This window comes from Leucopleurus acutus, assembly GCF_964270905.1.
Source record: "Leucopleurus acutus genome assembly, chromosome: 12".
In the NCBI taxonomy this organism is placed as follows: domain Eukaryota; kingdom Metazoa; phylum Chordata; class Mammalia; order Artiodactyla; family Delphinidae; genus Leucopleurus; species Leucopleurus acutus.
In genome coordinates, this window is record NC_139154.1 from 2,079,000 (window position 1) to 2,092,821 (window position 13,822).

General features: G+C 35.2%; 1 protein-coding gene across 1 annotated transcript in view; it reads right to left on the bottom strand.

The window, feature by feature from the left end:
• Positions 1-584: 584 nt before the first annotated feature.
• GCFC2 (GC-rich sequence DNA-binding factor 2) overlaps positions 585-13,822 on the bottom strand; it is a 73,611-nt gene continuing 60,373 nt past the window's right edge. The window contains exons 13-17 of the mRNA XM_082851698.1: positions 9,545-9,621; positions 8,006-8,072; positions 5,909-6,055; positions 2,717-2,841; positions 585-1,885 (exon numbers count right to left, since the gene is read on the bottom strand). Of these exons, the coding sequence (XP_082707824.1) occupies positions 1,768-1,885; positions 2,717-2,841; positions 5,909-6,055; positions 8,006-8,072; positions 9,545-9,621 (534 nt within the window). The 3' untranslated portion in view covers positions 585-1,767. The remainder of the gene's footprint in view (positions 1,886-2,716; positions 2,842-5,908; positions 6,056-8,005; positions 8,073-9,544; positions 9,622-13,822) is intronic.

Genomic DNA, 13,822 nt, shown 5'->3' on the forward strand with positions numbered 1-13,822 from the left:
ACCAGGGAAGTCCCTCAATTTCTTTTTGATTCAATGACCTTGCCTCACTTTCTTAATCACACAAATTTTTTATTAGAAAATGAATCACATTGCTGAATATTTATTTATAATAAATTAATTTTATTTATTTTTATTTTTGGCTGCATTGGGTCTTCGTTGCTGCACGCAGGCTTTCTCTAGTTGCGGTGAGCAGGGACTACTCTTCATTGTGGTGCGTGGGGGCTTCTCATTGCGGTGGCTTCTCTTGTTGCAGAGCACAGGCTCTAGATGTGCAGGCTTAAGTAGTTGTGGCACACAGGCTTAGTTGCTCTGTGGCAATGTGGGATCTTCCCAGACCAGGGATTGAACCCGTGTCCCCTGCATTGGCAGGTGGATTCTTAACCACTGCGCCACCAGGGAAGTCCCTGTGCTGAATATTTAAAATATTTGTTTCCTAAAGCGAGAGAGAGGCATGGACATATATACAATACCAAACGTAAGGTAGATAGCTAGTGGGAAGCAGCCGCATAGCACAGGGAGATCAGCTCGGTGCTTTGTGACCACCTAGAGGGGTGGGATAGGGAAGGTGGGAGGGAGGGAGACGCAAGAGGGAAGAGATATGGGAACATATGTATATGTATAACTGATTCACTTTGTTATAAAGCAGAAACTAACACACCATTGTAAAGCAATTATACCCCAATAAAGATGTCAAAAAAAAAATTTTGTTTCCTGTCTAGGCCTACCACCAATGACAAAAAAAACACAACAAAAAATAGTAACTACCTAACAAGCGATAACTCAGTACACCAAAAACATACACAAATTTAAAGAAAATGGCAAATGAGGGAAACTATAACATAGCACAGCCAAAACATGGGTATCTTTGCTTTGTTTTTATTTTTGGCCGTGCTGTGTGGCTTGCAGGATCTTAGTTCCCCGACCAGGGATCGAACCTGTGACCTCAGCAGTGGAAGTGCAGAGTCCTAACCACTGGATGCCAGGGAATTCCCAGAACATCAGTATCTTTAAAATATAAAGCTCTTACAAATCCATAAGAAAAAGATGAATGGATATTTCAAAAAGAATTACAAATGGCCAAAAGACAAGTAGTCACTCTCTAATAGCCAAAACAAGTCATTAAAATAAGATTTTTTTCACCTATTAAGTGCAAATGAGTTAAAAAAAAAAGATAATACCTATTGCTGGTAGAGATTCATTGACCTTTCTTAGACTTCTGTTGGTACAATACATTGGTACACATTTCTGAAGAACAATTTGACAAGCATTAGTTATCAAAAGCCCTAAAATGCCTTAATCAGAATACTTAACAAGTAATTCATCCCGATTAAGATTTTCATTTAAACTCATCTGTAAACAGAGATAGTTAAAATGAAGAGAACTAAAAGAGGTTTTTATGGTTCAGGACAGAAGACCAACCAAGGCCAAAACAGCTATGACAAGCTTCCTTCAACTCCTTTCTTAAGCTGGAAAAGTCGATGGAAAAATCAAATGGAAATGGAAATATGTTAAACTCTTACTGTTCCTGTGTGTCTAATTCCTGCAAACACTGCAAAAAAAAGGGGCAGCCTTTCATGATACCAGAAGGTAGAAGGTGGAAGGAATGGAAAGACAGAGTCCTGCTTTTTGGGTGTTGCAAATCCTCTCCTCCATTACTGGGAATAAAGAAGTGGCAACATTTTTTCTTTTTTTCCTTCTTTCTCCAAGCAAAAGAGCCAAGTGTGACTATATTAAAACCTCATTTTAGTACTTTCCTGTAAAGTTCACTCAAACTTCTTCAATTACTGATTTAAGATGGTCTAGGTGATATTCTTCTATGAAGGATTCTGCTTGATTCAAAGCTTTTATTTTCAACAGAATAAGAATTATTTCTTTGACTTCATCCCTGAAAAAAAAAACAAAAAAGCATTTTCCCTTTTAGAAATGCAATGTGTAAGGGCACAGTGAATCATAAGTAGCTAATCTGAAACAAAAACTTTACCTTATGCCAATATCTGAGATAGCATAAAATATTTAGATGCTACCTTCTCCACATAATCATGAAGTTCCAATACAGACTATTAGTGGATGTATTCTGGCAAATTTTAATGTGAATGACTATAAAAAAGGAGAAAAGCATAGATCAAATCTATCAGAAATCTGAGTTGTGGTTTGCTGCTACCAGCAGCTTATATGGGCTATCCTGGCAGCAGTATTTATCCACAGATATCATCAAATGCTACAATTTGAGGTTTTAACGTTTTTTCTTTTTGGAGAGGTGGTTTACCAGAATACCACTGTATTTAAGTCCTTAAACATCTAGTTCTGTGAATGAGATATCCAAAACAGAGATCTAGCTACTGCTGGGTAAATGCCAGGTTGCAGACCTGTACATAACAAATGTTGAGATTTTGAAATGGCTAGGAAAATTAAGAAGACATTTAAAACATGCTTGATAAGAGGCTTTTGATTTATAGTTTTAATTTTAAATTCCCCTGTGATACAGTTTTCTGGAAGTGCTTATTTTGCAAGAGATTTACATTTAAAAATATGAACTAATATGCATGAGGTGTGAATATAAAATATTGAGTGATTCTAAAGATCATACATGAAAATATCTCTTAACTCTTCAGTGACAGTCTTAGATTTTTAAAAGTAAAGTACAAATCTTTCTAAAAATTGCTGAGAATGGAACCCTAAACTATGCTTATGGAGGTACAAATAAAATATGCATTACCTGATTTCACTTGTAGATAATTTACGTGCAGACTGCAGTAAAAACTGGATGAAGTTTTCTAGCTGGGGAATAGATGTTCTCATGGCAGAATTTTGGAACCATTTTTCTGGTAAACATGCTGCTATCTGATAATCAAAACACATTATTTTTAATAATGACAGTTATTATCTAAGGACTTTAGCTAACATAATTTCATTTAATCCTCATAGTACTCATGTTGGTTGAGTATTACTCTACCATTTTATAGTTCATGGTTAAATAACTTTTGAGAATTTCCCCTTTTTCTGTCAAGGTTTTATACTTAAAAAAAAATCATATTTTGATACCGAGAGCTCAAAATAGACTACTCTTTATAAATACTTCCTAGTACTTGTAATACTTTCAATACTCTGTATTCCTGAGCGATTAAATTGTACAAAACATTTATAACTAAACACCAGAAATGTGTAGACACAAAACACTTTTAGTTAACATACCTACATTTGACCCTTAAACAATGCAGGGGGTTACGGGCAGTGACCCATTCGCAGTCGAAAATCAGTGTATTAACTTTACAGTCGGCCCTCCATATCTGTGGTTCGGCATCCAAGGATTCAACCAACTGTGGATTGTGTAGTACTCTAGTATGTATTTATTGAAACAATCCATGTAGAAGTGGACCCATGCAGTTCAAACCTGTGTTGTTCAAGGGTCAACTGTATAAAATAGGTACTTTTTTTTTTGCGGTACGCGGGCCTCTCACTGTTGTGGCCTCTCCTGCTGCGGAGCACAGGCTCCGGATGCGCAGGCTCAGCGGCCATGGCTCACGGGCCCAGCTGCTCCGCAGCATGTGGGATCTTCACGGACCGGGGCACAAACCCGTGTCTCCTGCATCGGCAGGCGGACTCTCAATCACTGCGCCACCAGGGAAGCCCAAAATAGGTACATTTAATGTGATTTCACAGTAAGAAATTGGGTGAGTTTGTGTATAATCTACATGAAGAAATAAATCAAGGTCATTCTAAGATACACTGAGTGAAAAAAATTAATTATGGTTTTGATTTTCTTGTAATTTAATACATTGCTTTAAACGTCCATGGCAGCATAAAGAGTCAATGTATGTGCATTCATTTTATTTCTTTTGGGGGGAAAAATAACCCCAAACAACACTTATCATCATCATGTTAAAGGTAATACAAGATTTGGGGAAAAGTTTTGGAAAAAAAGAAAAATGTTAACAAAATTAAAAAAAGAAAAGAAAAACGTCCTCATAGCAGAAGGAAGAATTTTTTTAAAAAAGGAGAGAGAATGGGAGCAAGGAAAAATCTGAGATCATACTATTTAAAGAAATTCTTGGTTTTGCTATAGTTGGTAAGATCAAGATCAGTACGTACTTCTAGAAAGTAGAAAGTTGCACCATATATATATTATAAAATATGTTAAATGAAAGTTCTGGAATGCACTCTTTCTAAAATAAATCTGACTGGTCAACACTGAAAACACAGTTGAGGAAAATGATTTATCCTATTTTTTAATCACCTTTTTCAATTATCCAGAAAAAATACAGACACACTGATTGCCTAAGGCAGAAAGTCCTATAAGTCTTATCATGCAAACTGTATCTTTTTAAAGTTTAAAAACCAGCCCTTACTGACTTGGAATTTAATGTCATTTGCCCTTGCTTTCCCCTTGTTTTGTACCACAAGTCTCAATAAAATTCTGAAGGAACTATCTAGCTTTTCCATAAATGATCCTGGGACTTATAAACACATTGTCTTGGCCTGATTTTCTGGCCACAAGCTGTGGAGAGAATGTCATATATCCTCTTCCTTACTTCTGCATAGTAGAGCCTATGGTCAAAGAGAACTAAACTGAAACCTGAAACACACATAGGATGGATGATGATTGAAATTTCTGGTAGATAATGTAGTTTAAAACTACATGAAATAAAAACCACAGCTAGAAAAATGGAGGTTGTCTAGGAACTGCTATCTAATATTACATATATATTTATATTTTTAAAAATTTTATTTAAGAATGTAAATATTTTCCCACATTCTTAAAAAGTTTTCCTCATGACTTTTATCTTATGGATAGACACTAATGTTTTTAGACATTTAGGTTCTTTCCAACTGTCATCTATTATAAATAATGCTACAATAATATTCTTTGTACGTAGAAACCTTTATGCACATCTGATTTTTTAACATAGGATAATTTCCTAGAAGTAAAACTGCTAAGTAAAAGGGTATAAACTTTAAAGGTTTTATAGCAATCATGCCAAAATAGTTTCCAGAATTGTATTCCTCTTTCCATAGTGCAGAAACTATTTCCCAGAATTGCCACTCCATACGTTCTAGATGAATGGTATCCCTGGAATGATGTGGGGCTGTTGTTTCCCTGTGCTTATGACAATACTGGAAATTATAATGGAAATAACAGCAAAAAATTTGCCAGCATAACAGGTAAAAACAATATCCTTACTGTATTATTTGCAATTCTGTGATTATTAGTACTGTTAATATTTTCCACATGTTTAGAAGTTATCTTTGCATATTCTTTTTTTGGTGAATTAGGCAATTCACCATGTTGCATGTCTTTTGGTCATTTTCAATAAGAATATTTGAATTGTTTACTGCTTTTTAAAAATGTGGGTATTTATCCTCGTTATGCATCGTAACTTATTTTTCTGTTTTTCAACTTTCTTTTTAACTTTTCGTTATAGAAAATTTCAAACATAAACAACAGGAGAAAGAATAAGTATAGTGAGCCCAATGAACCCATCTTCCAGTTTTAACAATAATCAAATAATCCTGATACATTTTTGGTTTACTGAAGTTTTATATTTTTATCAAATCTATTATTTTTGCTCACCATTTTTGCTTTTAAGTTCAGAAAGGACTCCCTTAACATCAGGTATAGTCATTTATCTTCTTAGTACAATATTTTATAGTTTCATTTTTTTACACTTAATTCTTTACTTCACCTGTAATTTACATTGGTATGTAGTGAGAGGTGAGGATCTAACATTCATTTTGTAAACAGTTAACCAGTATACTTTTTTAAAATACTGGGTTCTTCTGGGTTTCTAGTCTGTTAAATTAATTTGTTGTTAATGTGAGTACCATAATTTTAATTATTTTGCTACAAAATTGATTTTAATAACTAAATTTTAAAAACGATAAAATTAGAATCAGTTTCTACACAACTTACCTGGTTGCACTTTTTAACAACATCTGGCCCAGGTATGGCATTGAGAAGAGCTATAATAAGATAACGATTCAGCAGCTTCCCTAGTCCTAGCTCTTGCAAAGTGTCTTCTGGGAGGAGTTCATTCCAAAGAAGAATATTGCGGAAGAGCTAAAACACAATAAAATGTCAAGTGACTATGTACCTTTTCTCCAAAGGAAAACTGTAATAGTATCCAACAAACATAAAAAGTTGGTCAAACTCTTTTAAACTCTCACTACAATTGGCACTGTTGGATCCGTAAATTTTAGAATCAACAGAAAACATTCTGAATAAATACTTGATTCTTTCCAACCTCCATATATTTGTTCATCCTATTTTCATTTTTTTAAGACAACCGCTCAAAATCTATTTCAAATTACCTTGCTGGAGCCTTTCCTGATCAATAATCTTCCTTCTCAATCCATACTCTCCTGGAGGCTTGGGCCATCAGATACAAGACCACAGGACCTCAGGATTCATAAAAGCACTGCTGTTAAAGCCAGTGCTACTGTTACCAATGTGTGACCTTGAGAAATCAATCAAACCTGAGAACCTCACTGCTCTAATATAGAAAATAAGATTAATAATAACCTGTGACTTTGGAGATACCTTGGGTAAAATACTTTTTAGAAAATCTAATAGAAATAACATGGGTTGCATTTCCCTCCTCTAAATGCAGATCTTTCTGTGAATTTTATGGTATCTTCCACTTTCCAGTAATATATGTATCACGCTAGGTGCTAAACTACATCCAATTGTACTAATATGCAATGCCTTTTCACAATGTCATTTTTGATGTTGCTCCCTCTTCTTGAAAAGCCTTTTCCCTGACTCAACCACATGACAAGTATTGATTCACCCTATCAAAATTGTTCTTGCTGAGGTCACCCATTACCTTATCATCATCAAATCCAGTAAAAAAATTTGTCTTCTTTCTAATTCTCTTCAGTGGCATTAACACTCTGTCTTCGTTCTTGAAGGCCCTTCACTTAGTTTCCCTGATGCCACTCTCTTATGACCATTCTTAGTTTCACAACTCATTCTTAAGGCCTCTCTGAAGACTCCACTTTCTCTGCCCACCTCTTATCTCAGTATCTCCTAAGGGTCTATCCTTAGCCTTCTTCTCATGCTTCACGCAATCTCCTCAGAAGTTGTCATTCATGACCATGCCTCCAAATACTGCCTATATGTGGTTGACTCCCAAATCTCCAGCTCAGATCTGTCCCCTGCAATTCAGAATCATATATCCAATTGCCTCCATTTGTCCCATAGATATTAAATTCACTATGTCCAAAACAGATCTTTTCTCTCCTCCCAAACCTTTCCTTCTTCCTGTGACCCCTCCAACGCCCTCAAAGAATGTCATCATAAGTTACCAGGGTGCCAAAGTCAAAAACTTGACTAACACCCTACATTCTTCATACGTAATTAATATCTTTTGAATCCATCTTTTCCTTACCTTCCTTTGCCACTGACTTAGCACCAACTTCATCCTGTATCATTTAGACCAGGGGTGAGACAACTATGGCTTGTGAGTTAAATACAGCTTACTGCCTGTTTTCGTAGAGTTGGTGAACTAAGAATGTTTATTTATTTATGTATGTATGTATTAAAGTATTTATTTATTTGGCTGCGTCAGGTCTTAGTTGCGGCATGAGGGATCTTCATTGCAGCATGCGGGACTGTGGCACATGGGCTCTTTTAGTTGTGGCATGCGGACTCTTAGTTGCAGCATGGGAGATCTAGTTCCCTGACCAGGGATCAAACCCCCAGGCCCCTGCATTGGGAGCGTGGAGTCTTAACCACTGGACTGCCAGGGAAGTCCCAAGAATGGTTTTTATAATTTTAAATGATAATAAAGCTTACTGAACCAAAGACATGCGCTCATTTGTTTACATATTGTCTATGACTGTTTGTACTACAGTGGCGGAGCTGAACAGTTCAACAGAGACCGTATGACCTACAAAGCCTAAAATATTTACTGTCTGGTCCTTTACAGAATTTTGCTGATCTTCACTCTATAGTAAACTTTTTAAAAAATAAAAACAATTATTTTTATTTCTGCCGTTTTCTGCTTACCTTTAGACCTGACCAGAACTGTCTTTCTTGGAACTTTGAATGTGGTGACATTCTGTTTTCTACAGCACTAATTTGAAGCAAAAGAAAGAGAAAGAAGAAAATGCAAATGACTGTTCTTCTTTCAGAAACAGAGTTTAAAAACCTGAATGGTTTTGTTTTTTTAAAATCAACCAAACTAAGCCTTAACAGAATATAAAAGGAGGTGCTCTGGTGATATCTACTAAAATTACAAATGCATGCACACTTTGACTCAATAAATCCATGTCTGAGAATGCCTTCTGTAGATACATTTCCACATGTACAGAATAATATGTCCGTAAAATTATTCCCAACATTGTCAGTAATGGTTTACTGCTTACATGCTCGTCAATTACAGTACATCTATATAATGGCATATTGTGCAGCTTAAAAAAGACTGAGGAAACAACTTATGTGATGTCATAAAAAGATCTCAAAGATGTACTAAGTCAAAAAAGTAAGGTACAAAACAATGGTTATGACTACAATATACTTACTTTATAAGTAAATATATAAAAAAGGAGAGGAAAATAAGATTAATTCTAATTGCATTATAAGTATTAAAATTCTATAAGTATTTAATTCTAATTGCATAAAGAAATTCTGAAAAGGTAAAAAAAATTACCAACATTGAGCATTCTTGCATGCATGTATGTGTACAGAGAAGGAAGGGCAAAAACTGGGTGGATGGAGGTCAGGAATGGGAGGGAGTAAGACATTTCATTTTAAACATAAACAAAGTTTAAAAATACACATTCATACTTTTTAACCATGGGACTATATTACTTATCTAAAATATTACAAACCTTACTGGGGGGGAATTTTTACATGCAGGCATCTCTTCAGGATTCACATTAACTAGCAAGCTTAGAAGTTCCTTTTTCTTTCCATACAGCTCTTCCATCCTGTAAGTACTCTACAGCTTCAGTTCATGATCCATTACTATAACTGATGCCTTCTTAACAAATGTAAGAATACGCATCAAATACTACTTGTTTGATCATTTAAAGGTAAATACAGAATTCAAAGATGCAGTTTCTGGCCCCTCAGTGATGTTCCAGGCCTTATGCTGGGCTTTCCGTGTCAGGCATTGTTCTGAGCACTCTCTTCATCTTCACAATGTCCTGTGAGGCAGGCATTAATTTAATGCCCAATTTTATATACAAGGACACTGATGCACAGAAAGGCCCAAGGTCAAATATCTAGTAATAGTGAATCTGGGCTCCAGAATCTGTGGTTCTAAGCACTCTGCCATGCCAACTGTCATGTTCTTAGGAATATCATTAACCACCACCCCCAACCAAAAAACCCCCCTAAAACCTATGTCCAAGTGCCAGACATCATACACGGCAATACAAAAGGTGACTGAAAAATATTTGTTGAAATCTCAATTTGCATCCTAATAGGTATGTGTGTTTTGTAAACACTTAATACATTTAGTTTCTTCTACATTACACTCTTAAATGAATCTGTATTACAGGAGTAACTATTTCATAAAATCTAGAAATTAGCAACTCTTACCTCTCTGGATATAGAGGAATAAAAACATCATCATCTATTGCCTTCTTCATTCTTGAAACAATGGATTTAAGTAAATCCTATTTTAAAAAAATTTAAAAGCATCACTGATAGTTATAGGTAGAAATGTGTTTACCAAAAGAAGCAATTTTAACAGAATAGTGCAAATTTGTACACACTCACAGACTTAGGTGTTAAAATAACTATCAACTAGGTACAAGAGAACTTCGTTCATCCATGGTGTTGCATGTTGCAGTAGTTGGTGCCTTTTCACTGCAGCACAATATTCTGTTGCATGATGGAACATTTATTTAGATGGTCTTCAGTTTAGGGGTTACTATGAATCATGTTGCTATAAAAGTTCTTGTAGAACATGTCTTTTAGTATGCATGGGCATACAATTCTAATGGGCATATGTAGAGATAGAACTGCTGAAATACAGTTCATGTTTATATGTTCAACTTTGTACAGAATGCCAAATTGATTTCTGAAATAGTGGTATGCCATTTATATTCCCACTAGCCATGTATGAGAAATCCTGTTTCTCTACACCCTTACTAAATCCTGGTATTTTTAGGGTTTTTAAATACTTACAATTCTGGTGAGTATGTAGTCATATTTTATTATGTTTTAATTTTTATTTTCCTATTGTGTAATCTGATGTTAAGCATCTTCTCATATTCTTATTTACCATTTGGATATGTCCCTTTGCAAAGTATCCAATTAAGATGCTTGTCTACATATGTTTTTTTTTTTAAATTTAAATTAGGTTCTATCTCTTATTGATTTGTAGATGCTTTATAAATATGGTTTCTTCACTGGTTTGTCAATATCCTTTGACATAGTATATTCACTTTGGCAAATTCATTTTATTGTTTGTATATCAAAAATTGAAAATAACCAAAACATTGAATCATGGGAACTTTTAAGGACATCATGTTATGTCCATCCAGTGCATGAAATATTTAGCTAAAGTTTATGAAGACTGTAGTAACATGCAAATTTAAATGTTTAATATTTAAGTGGAAGAAGTAGGATACGAGTGTACATGTCCATTAGTATTAAAATTCTGAAATAAAAGGTAGGCTGAAAATATCCTACAACAGTATCAGTCTTTGTACTAGGATAAAAATTTCTATAATAAGATACTGGTCTTACACTTAAAAAAGGAATCCATATTTGAAAAATGGAAACGGCATACTACATACTAGAGGGAAAGTTATTTTTTTTAAGTCAGTGACAATGTGTGTAGCACAAATTAAGCTGTCATATACCCTATACTAAGCAAGTTACTCATAAATGTAGAATTCAACCAAATATATTTTTTCATAAAAGGTGTATCTAACTGAAGTCTTGTTTCTCTTTTCACTTAAGTATCTGTAACATATTCCTCAAATGGCTGCATATCAATATTAACATTAAAAACAAAAACTCAATTTTCTTTTACTCTCTCAAACATTTTGAATTCTTTTTTTTTTTTGTTTTTGTTTTTGCGGTACGTGGGCCTCTCACTGTTGTGGCCTCTCCCGTTGTGGAGCACAGGCTCCGGACGTGCAGGCTCAGCGGCCATGGCTCACGGGCCCAGCCGCTCCGCAGCATGTGGGATCTTCCCGGACTGGGGCACGAACCTGTGTCCCCTGCATCGGCAGGCGGACTCTCAACCACTGCGCCACCAGGGAAGCCCTCTTGAATTCTTTTAAAATACAATTATGCTTTGATTTTTTTCCACTTAATGTAAATGATTTTGAATCTCAGCCTTGATAAATATTTCCATATTAATTTTTGTTTCTTAAAAATAGTTCTCTAAAAAATGCTATAAAGGACTTTATTGAGTCAAATGACAGAAGTAGAATATGGATGGTAGATTAAGTACTGTTAAATTTACTGAAATTGCTAACTGTACTATGGTTATGTAACAGACTATCCTTAGCAAATACGCAACTTACTCTCAAAGTGTTCAGGAGAAAAAAAATCGTGTGTGTGTGTGTATATCTAATGGGAGAGCAAACACTAATGCAAATGGGGCAAAATATTAACGACAAGTCAATCTGGGTAAAAGGCCTATGAATATGCTATTTTTATTCACGAGAGTTTTCTGTAAGTTTGCCATTATTTCCAAATAATTGTTTAAAACAAAAGAAAACTTAAATTCACATATTTTATAACTCGGAGCTCATTAACTTTTCCAAGTAGTAAAATACCTTTGGTGGAAAAACAAAGTTCTCTAAAGCGTAAAGTTTTAACAACTACAGACACTTCTGTACACAGACTTTATTTTTATTTTATTATTTTTATTTTCTTATTGAAAGGTTCTTTAAATTCTACAATGCTTTACAATTTTCAAAAGTTTCACACACATGATAAAAATATGGGATGCTTCACGAATCTGTGTGTCACCCTTGCACAGGGGCCATCCTAATCTGTGTATCATTCCAATTTTAGTATGTGTGTTGCTCAAGTGAGCACTGTATAGAGACTCTAAAACAGCTCTGAAAAGGCACTTAAAAGCTCTGGCTAGTAGTTTTTATGATGCTCTGCATATCCATAGTGATAATCCTGGGTGGCATGGGCAGATGTTGAGGCCCTCAGGGGAGAATGAGAGTAGGTGCTCACCACAGCAAGAGCAGCATTACTTTTGTGTGTGTCTGTGTACAGGGGTGTGTAAGACTTTATTTGAAAAGTTTCTGTGGATAGAAAAAGAAATTTGAAAACTACCAATCTATCTAAGCATTCATCTGATGTCACTTTCACATTTCCACTAACCGGTCAACCAACCTATGCACTATCCCCTGAGGCTGTGCATAACTTCGGGCATCTTTTGACTATTAGATTTCAGTTAATGAGAAACAAACTTCTCTCCCCTACTACACCTTCCATACGTTGGTCCCGGTTACTTCTCAGGATCATGCAGAGCAAATCTAATCATCCTTCCCTATGAAAACTCTTCAGGTTTAAGATTGATGTCTCACTTTTCTACATTTTCTCTTTCCCATACCATCTTAGACACTCTCCATTTAATATACTTTAACCTAAAATTAAATGCAAAATACCCAGGGAAGTCTTACTTGTGAGGAAAGCACATACAACATTTTTACTCAAAAGAGCAGACACCTAGTAGGATGAACTCCCATTAGTCTTTCTGCTACTCAAGTGACACTGTTGACTCATATTGGGTTTACGGTTGATTATAATCCCTCTCTGTGTTACCTATGGTTGCCTCAAAGCTGTGCCTCTCCCATCTTGTATTTATGCAGTTGAATTTTTGAACACAATGGTAGGACATATGTATATTCCTTTTACATTTTATGTTTTGAGAGTCAGTCCATTTTCTCAGTATTTTGAAATTCTTTTGGATTCTAATTCTTTTATCCATAGATCTATGACAGAATTCCTAGCTTTCTGCCATTGAGAAATTTTATTAGCATGTATTTTACATCTTCATCCAGTTCAATAAAAATACTGAACAGGACAAAGCTGAGAAGATTCTGGTCCTATGGGTCAGTATTCTTTAGGTATACTCTACCAGTTTTCTGTATATCTGACTGTACCATATCTTTTCCCATTTGATCCGTATGAAAATCTTAACATATTTAAATACATTATCTACTGTACCTGTACAGTACCTTATTTATCAGTGAAAGTAACTGAGATAATATGGAAGAATATGCTTTGATAAACAGTTGTTTGTGTTTAGGAACCCCATCAATGAAAGATTACAGTAAACACTGCTTTCTTATTTTAAGTGCTCGTAATCCATCTCTGTAATAATCTATTTTAGAACATTAACCAGAATCAAAACTATTCTCACCAGACATTAGTTTACAGAATCATTTGCTTTTCACTTCAAAATCAGGAACTATGCTGTCTGACTTGTTCTTCTGGAACCTTTCTCATTCTCTTCAATTCTTAAATATCACTGAAAAAAATCACTGGCAAACTGTGTTACTAACCTGGAATATTACATAGTACACTGATTCTCAAGTAGGGATAATTTTGCCATGCCTCAGAATATTTTGTAAGTCTAGAGATATTTTTGGTTGTCAAGACGGGGAAGTGCTTACTGGTATCTAGTGAGTAGAGACCAGGGGATCTTAATGCATAGGACAGCCTCCCACAAAGAACTATCTGTTCCAAATGCCAAGAGTGCCAAAGTTGAAAGTCCTGATGTAGTTCTAGTCTCCTACGAATGCAAAGACCCCATTTTCAACATTCAGAGTGGGATGGCTTCCAGAATTAAAATTACCAGTATAAAGACTTCATGAGTGAATCCATAACACCACT